Below are 15752 nucleotides of genomic sequence, written 5' to 3' on the forward strand. Positions count from 1 at the left end.
GCCAGACTTTTATCGAGAAATAGTTTTATTTGTCATTCACCTCATTCTTCAGAAGAGCATAATGAGCCACAATGAAGGACACTGGTATTGCCCCACTTATACCTTGGGTCTTTCTTGGAACATTCATCAAGGTAAAAGGATTTTGGGTTTCCGTCATGACTATCTTTGTCTTCGTGTTCGATTCCGGTGTAGCAGTAATCTTAAGAGGATCAGTGGCAGTAAAAGTAACTAGATAGATAAACAGATAGATGTTAATCCGTAAATAGTTTGCGCTGGTTCAGCAAGTGCATAGAGTGTACAGGGATACACACATTGGCCACAGTAAATAGGTTCAACTAAACCTCTTTCAACAGACAAAAATAAAAACGTAATAGCACCAGTAGGAGCAAAAGGCGCTCCCCACACACTGAGCAACTGGAAAAAGGTCAGACGGCAGGAAGGTGACGCACAGAGGGGGACGAACGGAGGGATGGAGGGGGGTGTGGGGGTGAGTGACGGTGCCAGTGGAGATGGTACTAGTCTGACTCCACACACTGTTCGTGACTGTGGCCCAGGGCGCTGTGACTCGCTCACGTCCCTCCACCACATGATACTTAAGCAACCTCGTCCACAGTGACCACGGGCACTCCACATCATACTGACTTTATGCTTATGCAGGAGCTGGTCATGACACTGAAGCCTTGATATCAGGGTAATGAAGTCTTAATACTGTGGTGACGGCGACATAATTGCGGTGGTGACGAAATACACATATGGATGCGATTTAACACGCTGAGATTGTCGCTCTCAATTTTTGGGTTATGACGACCCAGACGTGGTGAGATTAGCACTATAAGGAACGTGTTAACTGACCAGAAGAATATATCGAGACTATTGAACACATAAGTGACTTTAGACGACAATATGTTTATTATATTTTGGTGATTTAACGCGAAGTGATTGTGCATTGTTATTAAGGTGATAAACATGAAAATCGTATGAGGCAACTTTAATCACCTGAATATTTGTGATTTACCTGACTGTGCGCCAATAAAGTCATTTGAACTGAACAGTACTAATAGTGTCTTAGAAGATGCACTGATAGGAATTTAGTGTCCTAATAAATTAAATGTGGCGTTGTGTGTGGGCGGACGTCTGACACCATGTGTTAGTGTGGTATGTGACAGTGTTGATGTCCAGGAGAATAACAAGTGACACTGAATGTGGATCTTATCACTTTGTCCACCTTCTCCCTAATTCATTCTCACTTTTTCTATCTATATCTAGCTTATCTGTCTACACGTTTACCTCTTTCTCACCTTCCTCCATATTCTTTCGCACTTTCTCTCTACCTCTTTCCAGTTTATCTATCTTTATGTTTACTTCTTTCTCACCTCCAAACAGGTTATTTTTATCGAACTCGACTTTGTGTTTATCTTTTCCTTATATCCAGTGTTATCAAGATTACTTTTTTGTCTATCTACCTATCTACTGTAGGTATATTTCTTCCACAGCTCCTGTCAGGCGAGGCATTTAGAATTCCATCGATCATCCCTTAAGTTTTAGCAAAGTTTTCACGTAAACAAAAACAGATAAGGGTTTTTTACTCTCAACTGGTTTTAATGAGTTTTGTTTTTACAGCACATAAAAAATATTTACCTACAATATCAGTTTACATAAAATACTTTGTCAGGAGTGATTATGGAAACTCGGTAACAAAGAGTCACCAGTAGTACGTGGAAGAGGAACTTGACATTATACAAGACACGAAGCTTCATTACTGAATATTAAGTAAAACATTAAAGGTGAAATTTGACGTTTACCCTCGAGTACCAAGTAGGACATGAAGTAAAACTTGAGAATTAGTATAAAAAAGGTATCTCCCTTCTACCATGAACTAGGACTTGCAGGTAAAACTTGTGGTTATCATTAAAACTTAACACACGAGTGCCAAGTAGGACGAGAAGAAAAGATTTGACAATTCGTTTATCATAAAAAAGACTCGCCCCTCAAGTACACAATAGGACTTGAGAGTGAAACTTGTGATAACATTAGGAACATTACCCTCCAAGATGAAGTTCCTGGTGACACAACTGGGAGGGAGGAGCGCGAGAGATGCGTCATGGATGTCGGGATATGTTTTCCTGCCGCCCACCCGCTTACAGCTGTGGAGGTGGGTGATGACGCTGATGGTGGTAGTGGGTGGTGGTTCTTCACCAGCAGGAGGAGCGAGCCCGGATGTCGGTGACCTGCAGGATACCGTAAGGAGCCACACCCAGACGCTGCTGAACATGAGCAGGTACCTGAGGCAGACCGACAAGTTCTGGAAGTGGTACCAACTAAATCACAGGTGAGTCTAGCGCAGGAAAGACTGATTAGGTCTCTCTCTCTCTCTCTCTCTCTCTCTCTCTCTCTCTCTCGACTCAGACGTCTCAAAGTACGTGTTTCTACCGACGTGCACGTACCGCTTGAGTGTGTGCATCTATGTCTATTCGATTAGTTGTGTGTGTATGCGTGTATGTACTGTATAATGCATATGCGTGTGTGAGTGGTTTTTTTGTTTGTATGTATGTATGTATGTATGTACAGTATGTTTGGGGGTTCTTGCGTATGTATATGTCCATTTGAGTACGTGTGTGTGTGTGTGTGTGTGTGTGTGTGTGTGTGTGTGTGTGTGTGTGTGTAGGTGCGATCTTGGTGCAGCTCATAATCTGTGATCCATTCCCAGTATTTGACAGGGTATGACAAGTCTTTGCTTTCTAAACTTCCCTTTTATGGTTTCTCTCCCCCACTTTGTTTTCTAATCTCTAGCTGTCGAGGGATCGATCTCTCACTCTTTCTTTTCTAATAGTGGTGTCCCACAGGGTTCTGTTCTTTCACCTACTCTCTTCCTTCTTTTTATCAATGATTTACTTCACACTACAACTAATTCTATCCATTCTTACGCTGATGATTCTACCCTTCACTCTTCGTCACATTTTCCCCTTCCTCCTAACTCTTAAACTAGATCTGTTTCTGGAGCTGATATCATTACTTCTATCAATGCGGATCTGTGCAGCATCTCTGAATGGGGTGAGAGAAACATGGTTAAATTCAGAAGTAATAAATCTCAGTATTTACTAATTACACTTTCTAAATTAGATTATCTCCCACCAATTACATTTCAGGACGTTATCATTCTGCCAAATATTGAAATAGATATGCTAGGCCTCACCATTTCCTCCAATATGTCATGGAAATCACACATCCTTAACATAGCTAAAGCTGCCTCCCGAAAGTTGGGAATGCTGCACAGACGCCGTAGCTACTTCACTCCAGAGCAGTTGCTCCAATTATAGAAGGGATTCATTCGCCCTAGCTTGGAGTACTGCTCTCATATCTGAGGTGGCTCTTCTTCTGTCCAACTGTTAGATAGGGTGGAATCAAAGGCATTTCGTCTTATTAACTCTCCTCCTTTAGTTGACAATCTTTCTTCCCTTTCTCTTCGCCGAAATGTTGCTTCACTCCGTCTCTTTTACAGGTACTTTAACGGACAATGTTCGGTGGATTTGGCATCCTGTGTACCGCCGGCAAGGCCGTGGGCTCGTAACACACGTCTTGCCAGCGGTGCCTACCATTTCTCTGTGGATGTCGGTCACACTAGAATAACCCGTTATAGTACGTCCTTCTTTCCTCACACAGCCAAACTGTGGAATGCTCTGCCTTCTTCTGTTTCCATAATTATGCAATCCGTCTCACTTTAAAGAGCTGGTTTTCTTCGTGGTGTAGATTAACACAGTATAACCTTTTTATTCTCTATTTTTAATTTATTTATATTCTTATTTTTTCGCCCCCTAGGCCCTGTTGTGGGTCGTTCGACCTGTGCCCGGGTGGGCTAATTCCCATTAAAAAAATAAATAAATAAATAAATACTGTACTATACTGAGAGGCTGGTGGGTGGTACGGGGAAGTAAGGAGGGATGACACAGGGCACTGGAAAGTTACTCTTGCCCCTTGGCTAACTAACTCATCACAACACAGTGTGGACACTGGAGCTGTTTGAACCCTGTCACTTGACCTTTAAATTGTGATGAACATTAGACAAAAAAAAACAGTCGTGGCATGACCACATAAGGGGACAGACGTCCTCATAGGTGCTCTTGACTTCCCGATCATCCCACAAAGGTCCCCTAAGCCAGCAAGTTTTTGCCAGCATAGGGGGTCGACATAAACGTCCCAGAAGAGGCTCTCTCATGGACGCAGACATCTCTGATATGGATGCCATCGCCAACTCGCCTGGTCATACTGAATCCAACACCCTTCAAGAGTCAAACCCCAGTGATTATGACAGTGACGGTAATGTTTTTATGGGAAACACTAGCTGCAGTGGAAACACCAATGCCACGGACCCTATCACCCTGCCCTCTATCAACCAGCCAAGTAAGATGAATCTGCACTTCCCCAAGGACTCACTGAAAACCGTAAAGGAATGCTTTAGTTGGATGATGAAGTACTGCAGACAACACGGTCTCAACATTCAATTCCGACAAGGTAAGAACCGGAACTTTATCAAGTGTCAGACTCCTGAGGTCTATGAAACACTTAGTACTGTTGGCTTTGATTGGGTTGTCCTGGTCCCCCAGTAGACGCTGATGAATGTTGCCACATCCTAGTGAAACGATTCCCCCTATGCGCTGACATTGAAGATGCGCCTGACTTTAATTCTAGTATACTCAGTATACGTCGACGTTACCGGGGGAACACCCCACAAGCTGCTGTCATTGTCAAGTGGAAGGGAAGGGAATGCCCAACCACTGTGGAGACCCACCCAATCCTCCCTCCACTTTATGCAGAACCCTATCATCCTGGGCCTGCATTTTGTGTTATCTGTTCTCATTGGGGTCGCACCTTCACTGCCTGCTGCCAACGTGATCGTCCCAGATGTCGCTTCTGTTCACGTAACCATAACTCCGCCGCCTGTGCCCAGAAAATCAAAGATCACCTTAATGGGGGTGGTGTGGGCTATGTGGATGATCCCAGGTGTTGTAACTGTGGAGGCTGGCACAATGCTGACTCACGGCAATGCCCCAATTGCCCGTCTGTCCCAGGGGAAAAGCCTCCCCGAAGGCCGCGTCTACCACAATGCCATCCCCCCCCCCCAAGTCTACAGGGCCGCCTCCCTCTGTGTCCCCTCTGTCTCCAGCAACACCTCCTTCTTCAACAACACCTGGCCTTATCTGGCTGCAACACAGCAATCCCGGCCGTCTCTTAACTCAACTACTACTGGGCCTCCTCCCTGTCTCTACTCTGATGCTGTCAAGCCTTGTGCTCCCACAGGTGTCCCCCCACAACCCCCCTCCAGTGACATGACACAGATCATATCCCTCTTCCAAGAATTTACCAACCGTATCGAAAAACTCTTCGTTACATTCTGTACCACCATCTCTGACCTACTCTTGCCCTCTGTTGCCACCCAGTCACTCCTCTCTTCTGGTTTGACACAAGCTGGTAGTTCCCCTGTGAGCCCCCTCTGCTCATGGCCTACTCCACCGCCGGCGGCCTTCACTACTGGTGTAGTGCCTACCTGGCCTGCCCTGGTGTGTCCCGGTGTGTCCTGCTGCCTCTGAGCGAAGTCCTGCCTTATCTTCACGACACGTGGTGCCTCAACCTGTCCACCCACCGCAAGCCGCGCCCACTCCTGTGTTGTCTCCACCAGGGCTACCTATTGGACCTGAGGACACCACCCCTGGCTATCCGTACCCCACCGGCATGCCAACGTACACACCACCACAATCACACTAAAAGGTATGTCCCTCAATATTGTCAATACCTATGTGCCTCCCTCCACCGCTACTGTACCTGTCCCATCACACCATATCACCTCCACCCCCACTGTATTTCGCCACTCCTAGTACATTGGCGAGCTTGGCCACACTTTTTGTAAACTTTGTGGTCAACCCCACTCTCATGCTCTCTCTCACTACATCCTCACTTGCCCTATGACCTCCTCCTACAGGTCCCCAGCCGTTACCAACACCTCTTCCCTCCCTGACCAGATATCCCTCCTCCTAGTGACAGGCCTGGCACTTGACATTATTAGGGACCTGCCACACTTTGCCGTAAACAGATAAATTGTACCGGGAATTTTCCCCCACACACTCATCATTCTGTCACTTTATTTAACTTGTTGACAAAACCCTTCAGGCCTTTACGCCCTTAATGCATGAATCATAAAGGCAAACACGAACTATGCATGCTTCCCAGATGGGCGCTGTAAATGCTTCTGCGCTTCACCTTGCACAGGATGTAAGGGGGTGCCCAATAAACTAGCCCCCACGAGGAAAATCTAAAAAAAATTTTAGACAAAAACCGATGAAAGGATGGATTTAGATAAGAACAACTAAAACTTGGTAAAATATCAACAAAAACAGCTGGAATTTGGTATTATCAACATGCACATCTAAAACTTGGGAATATCAACAAAAAGGTCAAACTTGGTGTAATATCAATAAAAATATAGTTTTGACTCATAAAACAGCTTGGTTGTTCGCTAGCGAACAGCTAGTGACAGTCTCATTGTGTGGAGTTCGCTAGCTGGTGGGAAGAAAACCAATTTAGATAATGTTTAGTACTGTTCTGTACATCGATTTTATTATAAATGTTCTTACGTTTCTGTTTAAGAAAAATGGGAGTATCCTTCTCACACCAACAATAGGTTAATTCTTTCCTCCTACCACCGACTAAGTCATGTGGTGTTCAGAACGTAAACAAAGTATAATTAAAGTAGTTCGAGGAGTCACTTAACAAAAAACGAATTTATTTTAAAACTGGTGATTTACTTTATTATCTCCCTATTGGCTCATCTGCTTAATGGTTTAATTAATCTTCTAGGCATTTTTACAGTCTCATTAATAAGTACAAAACTTGAAGATAAAGTAGGGCATTAGGTTAATCATGGTAACTCTAGTTTTCTGAAGTATATGAGTGGCGCGTAATAGAATGAAGAAGAAATGGTTTTAGAAGAGTGACAATTAGAAAGGGGCTAAAGAGCACATCGTATGCCCGCCAGTGCTCTCCTGTGCGGATAGGAAGGAAACGCCTCAACAATGTCCCATGTTGTCGAACAACAAAGACACCGAAATTGGATAAGCGCTTGTAAAACATTATGTACTCCATATAATAGAATTATATAAAATACGGTCTCACATTTGAAAAATTGCCTCAAAAAATATTTATAAAGATTGCTTGTATAAGTGGGTTCAAATATTATGTTTCATAAATCGGAGTCCTGACCTGAGGCTGAGTGTGTACTGTGTATTTCTGCACCAGTGTGTCCCAGGCAGGGGAAGTGGGCGTGTCAGACGTAAGAACGCAGATAAATCGGCTGCCTCGCTTGTCACGAACGTGATTAAAAGTTCTGTTATAATCCTGTTCGAAATTATACCAAACACAAATGAGATACAACATTGCCATCTAGGCAAGCAGTTCGAAGATTCAATCCAGTGTTTCGTAGTATCTGGAGCGTATACAGTGGAGGTTTTCGGTGTAGTGCGGTGTATGACAGTGGAGGTGTATGACAGTGTGGAGGTGTATGACGTATACTGTGGAGGTGTATGACGTAAACTGTGGAGGTGTATGACGTATACTGTGGAGGTGTATGACGTAAACTGTGGAGGTGTATGACGTATACTGTGGAGGTGTATGATGTATAGTGTGGAGATGTATGAAGTAAGTGTGGGGGTTCCTGACGTATTGTGTGGGGTACATGACGTATTGTGTGGGGTGCATGACGTATTGTGTGGGGTGCATGACGTAGTGTGGTGGTGTATAACGTATAGCGTGGAAGTCTATGACGTATAGTGTGGAGGTGTATGACGCAGTGTGGAGGTATATGACGCAGTGTGGAGGTTTATGACGTAGTGTGGAGGTGTATAACGTAGTGAGGAGGAGTATGAGGTAGTTTGGAGGTGTATGACGTAGTGTGGAGGTGTATGACTTAGTGTGGAGGTGTATGACGTAGTGTGGAGGTGTATGATGTGGTGTGTAGGTGTATGACGCAGTGTGGAGGTGTATGGCGTAGTGTGGAGGTGTATGAGGTAGTGTGGAGGTGTATGGCGTAGTGTGGAGGTGTATGACGCAGTGTGGATGACGCAGTGTGGAGGTGTATGAGGTAGTTTGGAGGTGTATGACGTAGTGTGGAGGTGTATGACGCAGTGTGGAGGTGTATGGCGTAGTGTGGAGGTGTATGGCGTAGTGTGGAGGTGTATGAGGTAGTGTGGAGGTGTATGGCGTAGTGTGGAGGTGTATGAGGTAGTTTGGAGGTGTATGACGTAGTGTGGAGGTGTATGACGCAGTGTGGAGTGTATGACGTATAGTGTTGTGTATGACGTACAGTGTTGAGTGTATGACGTATAGTGTTGAGTGTATAGCGTATAGTGTTGAGCGTATGACGTATAGTGTGGAGGTGTGTGAGAGCGCAGTAGACTGCAGGGCTGTTGCGCTTATGGGTGTTTAGGAAGTGTGTACTGTGTGCAGTGGTGTAGCGAAGGACACAGTGCACACATGCACTAGCACACGGGTATGGACATATACTACGTGCCCCCTGACACCTGCACAACTCCGTCAATTTTTGTGCAGCTGGAGATGCGGTAAACGCTGCTGTCTTTTTTACAGTGTCTCTGTGGTTTTTCTAGCACCACGGACAGGAGAGGGTGTGGAAGGTTTGGTGTCGTTTGCCAGGTTATGTGTCTGGGCAAATTCTACCTTTAACTATGGCCCCCAATTTAGTATTGTTTCCCTAACCAGAGTCCCAATATCCTGTAAACACTTACAGGATAGCTTACAGTGTAAGTCTCAGTGGTCCCCAACCTGTAGTTCGCGGGCGTCAGCGGAACCATATTATGGAACCCGCATGGGTTTACTAGAAAATTTTGAATTATTTGGAATTCTTTGTAAGAGTGAAATTAATGCAAAAATGTAATAACTTGACACAACTGTCGTGCACAGGACATGTGTATTTACCCCAGACCAGCCCAGAGAGAGAGCCAGCCTTCTCAACGGGAGTAAATACACATGTCCTGTCCAAGAGTAAATGTAAAAAGTATGTAACTGGTATTAGTTACACGTGTAAAGCTGCAAATAACTGTACAGTATGAGATTTTTATTTCTTGAATGTAGAAACAAAGTTTTGGCGTCCTCCACTGTATTTACAATGATAAATGTGGCCCAGAGCCAATACAAGGTTGGGGACCACTGGCTATAAGGTAATATCCCTCTCCTTTCCATCCTCTTATCCTGCCATCACAATTCTTTATACTATGTTGTTACCCAGCCGAGACACAAATGTGGCATATTAGCTAATTATTACCTCAACATGAAAATAGAATCATAATTTAGCATTTTCGACGAACCATTGTAAATTTTAAGTTATATTTCATGTTATAAACACATCTTTTGTGTACATATAGCATGAGAATGGTGAACACGTGTGTGGAGCGTTCAATTAATACAAAAACAAAACGTTTTGAAAGTATCTTCCAACTGTTACATGTATTGTAAATCGCTTATTTAGAGTAGGTTAAATTAAAAAAGATCAGTTATGAAACCGAAATATCCAATGTTCAGAAACACAGGAATTTAATTCAGTTTGTACCTGAGGGCAGTATGTCTCCCGTGTTTTGTAGAGTGGCTGGCTACTAACAGTTGCCCTAAAATATGACGAAATCTTTCTGTTTACTTGGTGACGCGTATGTCGATGTAGTTCACAACAGCCAGGAGTCAGGATGTAGCCCCACAGTCTCGACGGGGAGTGACGTAGCGCCATTTGGTAACAGTTGGTGTCATCTGCTTTGTTGGGCTAATGAAATATATATATATATATATATATATATATATATATATATATATATATATATATATATATATATATATATATATATATATATATATATATATATATATATATATATATATATATATATATATATATATATATATATATATATATATATACAGTATATAACGAAGAGGAGAACAAAAAGTTTTGAAAAAGTTTTAAAAATTCAGGTGATATACAATAAAAACAACATTATACGAAAATTTACCTTCCATAAAATTTAAAGAAAGAGCATTTAAAACTGACAAAAATGACGAGAGACCTACGTCCACTGCTGAAGTTATATATATATATATATATATATATATATATATATATATATATATATATATATATATATATATATATATATATATATATATATATATATATATATATACCATAATTAAATAAAAAATCAAGAGTGAGAAACAAATGAAAACTTGCGATCGTGTGTAAATGAGGCAGAAAGTCAGTCAGATCAGCATCCTTTGATGCCATGTGGCAGCAGTGTCTGCCATAATTAGACAACATATTATGCTTCCAAAATCATCGCAGGGTGTCGACCAGTCTCTTCCTATTACCGGTGCGGGGATAGGAGAGAGTGGGTAACTCTGCTTCAGAACAACAACACCAGACGAGCCTTGCTTCTGAAGGCAATAAAGATCCCGTTTCCCACTCGACATTTCTGGTCTTACACTCGTCAACCACCACCAGCTCGGGCTCCTCTTAGCTAAACAAATTCAGACTCAAGAGTGACCATCCAGGTTCGTTTATAGTAATTTATCAAGTTATTATTTGTTTCAGATACCCAAAATCAGAACTGAAAAAAAATATCGAATTAGTGTAAGTTCGAGATGGGACTCACTAAGGTATTCGTAGCTCATTATGGCACTGATTAATTCATGGAAAGACTAGCGGTGAGGAAGGACTTAGTTTTGGCAGAAGAAAACGTTACTGCAACATCAACGACTTGGAGTATACTTAACCTAACCAAACTTCTACTTTGACAAGAAAACAAAGTAGTTGTGGAGTAGGATGACGCGTTCGGGTTTTGTCACCTTCATGAAACTGACAGATCGGTGAGTCGCCTCATTAGAGCCTAAAGGTTAGTTATCACTCGGCTGGGAACCCCGCTACTCCTCACGTCACTGCCGGCCTCACATCCACAATCTTATGTCGCATCTTTCTTTTCTTCTTTTCACCTCTGAAGACGCGTGGTATAAAGCTAGGATTCCATATATGCGTTTGCAGTGCTTGCGGAATACGTTTGCAGTTGGCGTTTGCGTTAAATTGCCCTGAAAAACGGACACCCCTATTTCCATATTCATGCAGCTGTCTTTCTAGCGGGAACAGGACATGAAAGATGGTGCCTAGTGCATCGAACCTACTGTACGACGCTATTTATATGAACAGGGTGATTTGCTATTAAACATCCTGGGTTTGTATAAGATCATGCATAAATCAAAGGAAAATGGACAAGGAAACATAGATGGTGGGTTCATAGATTGCAACTGAATCGGACCAAATATGGAGCCTACAATGCTCTGGTAAAAGACCTAAGCTTGGATGAAGAAAAATTCAAAGAATATTTTCGTCTGAGCAGACAACAGTTCTCACATATTCTTTCACTGGTTGAGGGTGATTTGGTGAAACAGTGCAGGAACAGAGAAGTTATTTGCCCAAGGCAGCGACTTGCAATATGTATAAGACGAGTCAATGCTTATAAATAGAAAATAGGAACCGTAGTTAAATATTAAGTCACAAAAAATTAGTATTCCAGTGAACCTTTAATTGGGATCATGAACCTTCAATTTAGAACAGTTGTGTCGAAACTATGATTATCGTAAAATTATATATAAAGGTTGTTAAATATATTATATAAATACATTACAAAAATAGGTTGGGATATATTCTGAGGGAAATCAACTTATCAGTTTCCTCGAGGCATTTTGCTGGGTGAGGGGAGCAAACATAGGGATAGTGACTTCACAGTGTGGGATTCCCGCGTCCATTTCCATGCGTTTGCGTTTTCAATCACCACAGGGAGCGATTGGCATGTACTACAAACGCATAACGTTAACGCTACCGCTAACGCAACCGTGCCAATGGAAACAACCGTGTACATTTCAATGTGATCTATATTTGGTGCTAATGCTAACGCGTGAATGGCATCCCAGGTTTAACGTTAAATAAGATTCCATTGTGTTTGAGACCGACTGGTCAATGATATTCGAACCATGACACGGATTAGTCACGGACCAGCACCTCGATGTGTATTGGTCACGGCCAGTTATAACCAACAGAACGCTCCTCCGTCCTAATTGGTCGTCTTCTTCTCCTCCTTACTAGTTACTCACCAAAGCATTCCTTAATTAAATGGCCAGACAAGAAACACGTTAGGATGAATGAGCCACGAGAATAAACGTAACAAAAAGGTGGTTGTTAGGTTATGTACTTATTATAATCTATTACGAGTGTAAAGAGATACATATGACACATAATAATAGCGTTATGCCGAGGCATAATTTTGTATTATGATTTTGTAAACTAGGTGTTTCGATTGTTTTCTGTCTCATGCAGCAGTTATTTGGGCAACATTTAGTTATGATCAGAGTAGAACGTTCTAGAATCTCCCAAGTGTCTCTGGGTGGTGCTAGGATGTCCAGGGGCGTCTGATGAGGTATATAAGCATCCACAAGCAGGCTAGGACTAGGAATCAGTCGATCGCTTCCAATCAGAGTGTATTAAGCCCAGTAGAACAAGTGAAGATAATTGTTGTACAAGTACTGTAGAATTGTTGTGAACAATATAAAGTGAAAAGACTAAGGAATTGTACACAGGTAGTGTACCGACTACAGTATATATTCGAAGTGATAAGTCCAGCTGTGAAGCCATTACCCTGTTAACAGTGTTGTGAAGACTCGGTGCTTATTAAAGAAGACTACAGTGCACAAGTGTGTTTCTGTGACCTGGTGGAAATCTACCTGCCTGTTGTCTGCCTGTACACTGATACCGATCGTCGAGAAATTACCGTAGACTGGCGGGACAACCAGTGGTAATTCGACAACACTTGAGATATCTACTGCTTCTGTACATACGACCCTAGCCGCTGGTAACCAGTGGTGGAAGGCTGGAAGCTGGATAAGAGGTGAAAGGAGGTTGGTCGTAACAATAGTCTAAATATATGCCTAAGTCACAATTAAACACTTTTGAACACTCCTGCCCACGTGGGAAAAATAATAAATATTTAAATCCCTCACCCCTACAACTATCCTAGGAAGAAAAAGTCAAACCTTGCCAACAGTGACCACCTGACACCTAGACGAGTGGAGTCTATTCCTGTGGAGAGAGAATGTCCTGGGCCTCCTGGCCTCATAGTCCCCGGGACCGGGTCGGGGCACACGCCAAAGAAATATGAATGATAGGAAAGCTCGAGCTTTTGGGTGTGTGTGTAGTAAGAGCCTCTGAGACAGATGGCGCTGGTATCGGTGAGAACGTCATCTGTTTGTTTCCCGAATACATCAACTTAGGTGATGCCAAGTTTGTACAGAGGAGCCATGCCTCACCCGCGTTTCCTGTGCGGAAAATCCAAAGAAATTCATCCTACTTTTATATTTGTTCGATTCCCTCGACAACAGAAACAGTTGAGCGTTTATAAAATGCATAATTAACACAACATATGAATGTTGGGGGTGTGTGCCAGTTTGGCAACACTGTATCTGTCCCAACTTCGACTCCCAACGTACGCGGAGCTCAGTTCCGAACTTCAAGCTCAGACGTCTCACTGTGAGAACATGTCTCCCCCCCCCCCAGTCATCTTTGCCAATAAATGGACTATGACGCGGCCTTTACTTATCCCCCGGGTTGGCACCCTAACATGGTGCAGTGAGTAGAATATGAATAATAACACAAGTAGCAGAGGTGGAATTTGAGATAGACCCCTCCCCCCCTTTTTCAGAGCTCGATTTTATTTGGGGCCTTGCCGATAGATGGCGCTGATTCTGGCTTTGCAGCACACGGCTAATTCAAAAGCTTTTTCTATCTTTCGTATATAGTCTTTGACACAGGCTCTGCCACAGGAGTCAAATTTACTGCACTAGCTAAACTAATATAAACATTAAAATAAGACAAGGTACCAAAATTCTGTGATCAGATTATCTAAAACAAAGTACTATGCATCTAAGACAGGGCTGGAGGGTAAAACATTAAAACAGGGTATAATGCAGATACTCTACTGAAGAAAGGAAAGCTCCAGCTAAAATATACATGAAATGTGTATACGGTATAGTTGCCAGATACCTCAATAATAGCGCCATCTATTGGCTGCATCCAAAAGCTATTCATGACGTCATAGACGTTGATGTGACATCATAACTGAAGTTTTTTACGTAATGCATTTATTTTAGACATCAATCTTCATTTATGTAGGATAATAAGCATTGCATTGACTCTGATAATGCCTCCTCAATATTACCTTGTAATTCAATTGACAGTAGGAACATTATAGAATCTATTCTCATTAAACCTACCGAAGCAGTCAACATGAATTTGAGTAATGGTATGTATAAACTGGACAATTTTGTAATTAAGAAGATTTGTAACCAGGTGAGAAGGTTGGGTCAACTTACACTCTGACCTGACTACCGACCGCTGCGGTGCGTTTTAAAGATTAGTAGGGTCATTACCTAATACCTGACCATTGTGGACCTGATCTTACCCTCCTCTGTATATATATACCTTGTTTTGTAATTCTCCTTAGTCTGTACTCACCCCTGAAGATGTGAATTACATGAAAGCGCTTGGGAACTTCGTGTTTTCTCCTTTCCTTGTGGTTATCAGCATATACCTGGATCACGCGCACCCACAGTGATTTACTTGCATATATACTGTATATATATATGTAATATTCAGAAATTTCAGAGTAATTTCAAATGCCCCGCCATTGGCGATACTGAGCTTTCAAGGTCGTCTGAGGGAAGAGAGCGCTCCCTGCGCATAGTGGGAGGTTGTGGAACTAGGCCTATATGATATTAAATGTAATTTGCCGAATTAATAATGATGCGATTCATGAAGTTAAGGGACTATTATTGAATTTGAAATTATTATAGATCGTTTATCAGTCTGAATAATGTTACGGGTGTCCCAAGGAGTTATTAGTTAGGCGGAAAATAAGTCACGTAGGCCTAAGCTAACGCCTTGAGAGGACACGAGGCGGGCTCTCTCTCAGTCACGGGGAGCATTCAGACAAACAAGACGTCCCTGCGCGTCCGTCACAGAAATAGTCACGTGGCCTAGTCACCTGTGCTGCGCTATTGCAGTATAACAAGTAAGTCTCATTCAATCTCAGACAGGGTTTAGATAGGGCAGTGATAAAGTAAACTAGAGCTAACAGTGAGTTCATTTCAGGGTTTCCGTCAGAACCCACTTGACTGCGAGAAATTGACTGCGAGAGTGATGACCGCGAGAGATTGACTGCCGTTTGAGACTGCCGTTGATGATTGAGGGTGGCGATTGTCACCATTGGACCGATCAGTGTAGGCCTGTCACTGTTTAGCGGGGTATCAAAGGATCGCTTGAGGGAATCTAGCGGTCTGGGTGCCCAGCTGACGACGGGACGATCGTTGGGGTCATCAGCTCTCCTCTACCTCGGCTCACAACACCACATGTCTCGAGCAGCTTAGTGAAACCCTCTTGCTAACGGGAAGCTAAAGCTTCTCTCAACTGTACAAGGTCTGATTGGCTCACTCCCTTCCGTTTCATGGATGTACTGGGGAATGTCAGGCATGGGCGAGCCAAATCAGGGGGGAGTATGGAGTATATGTACAACAGTTAAGGGGGGAGTACCACACACAATTGCAACAGTTAGAGAAGGAACATCAACAACACCTAGTTCTGTTGGGGGATGCACTAGATAGGG

At 42.9% G+C, this 15752-nt stretch overlaps 1 protein-coding gene across 1 annotated transcript in view; it reads left to right on the plus strand.

Moving 5' to 3' along the window:
• Nucleotides 1-516: 516 nt before the first annotated feature.
• The window catches only part of LOC121871546 (collectin-12-like), a gene marked incomplete in the record, with an annotated part of 83528 nt that continues 68292 nt past the window's right edge, over nucleotides 517-15752 (plus strand). Inside the window, 2 exon segments of the mRNA XM_042373990.1 lie at nucleotides 517-691; nucleotides 1621-2329. Coding sequence (XP_042229924.1) covers nucleotides 2052-2329 — 278 coding nt within the window.

This window comes from Homarus americanus, unplaced genomic scaffold, assembly GCF_018991925.1.
Source record: "Homarus americanus isolate GMGI-L3 unplaced genomic scaffold, GMGI_Hamer_2.0 scaffold45698, whole genome shotgun sequence".
Classification (NCBI taxonomy): domain Eukaryota; kingdom Metazoa; phylum Arthropoda; class Malacostraca; order Decapoda; family Nephropidae; genus Homarus; species Homarus americanus.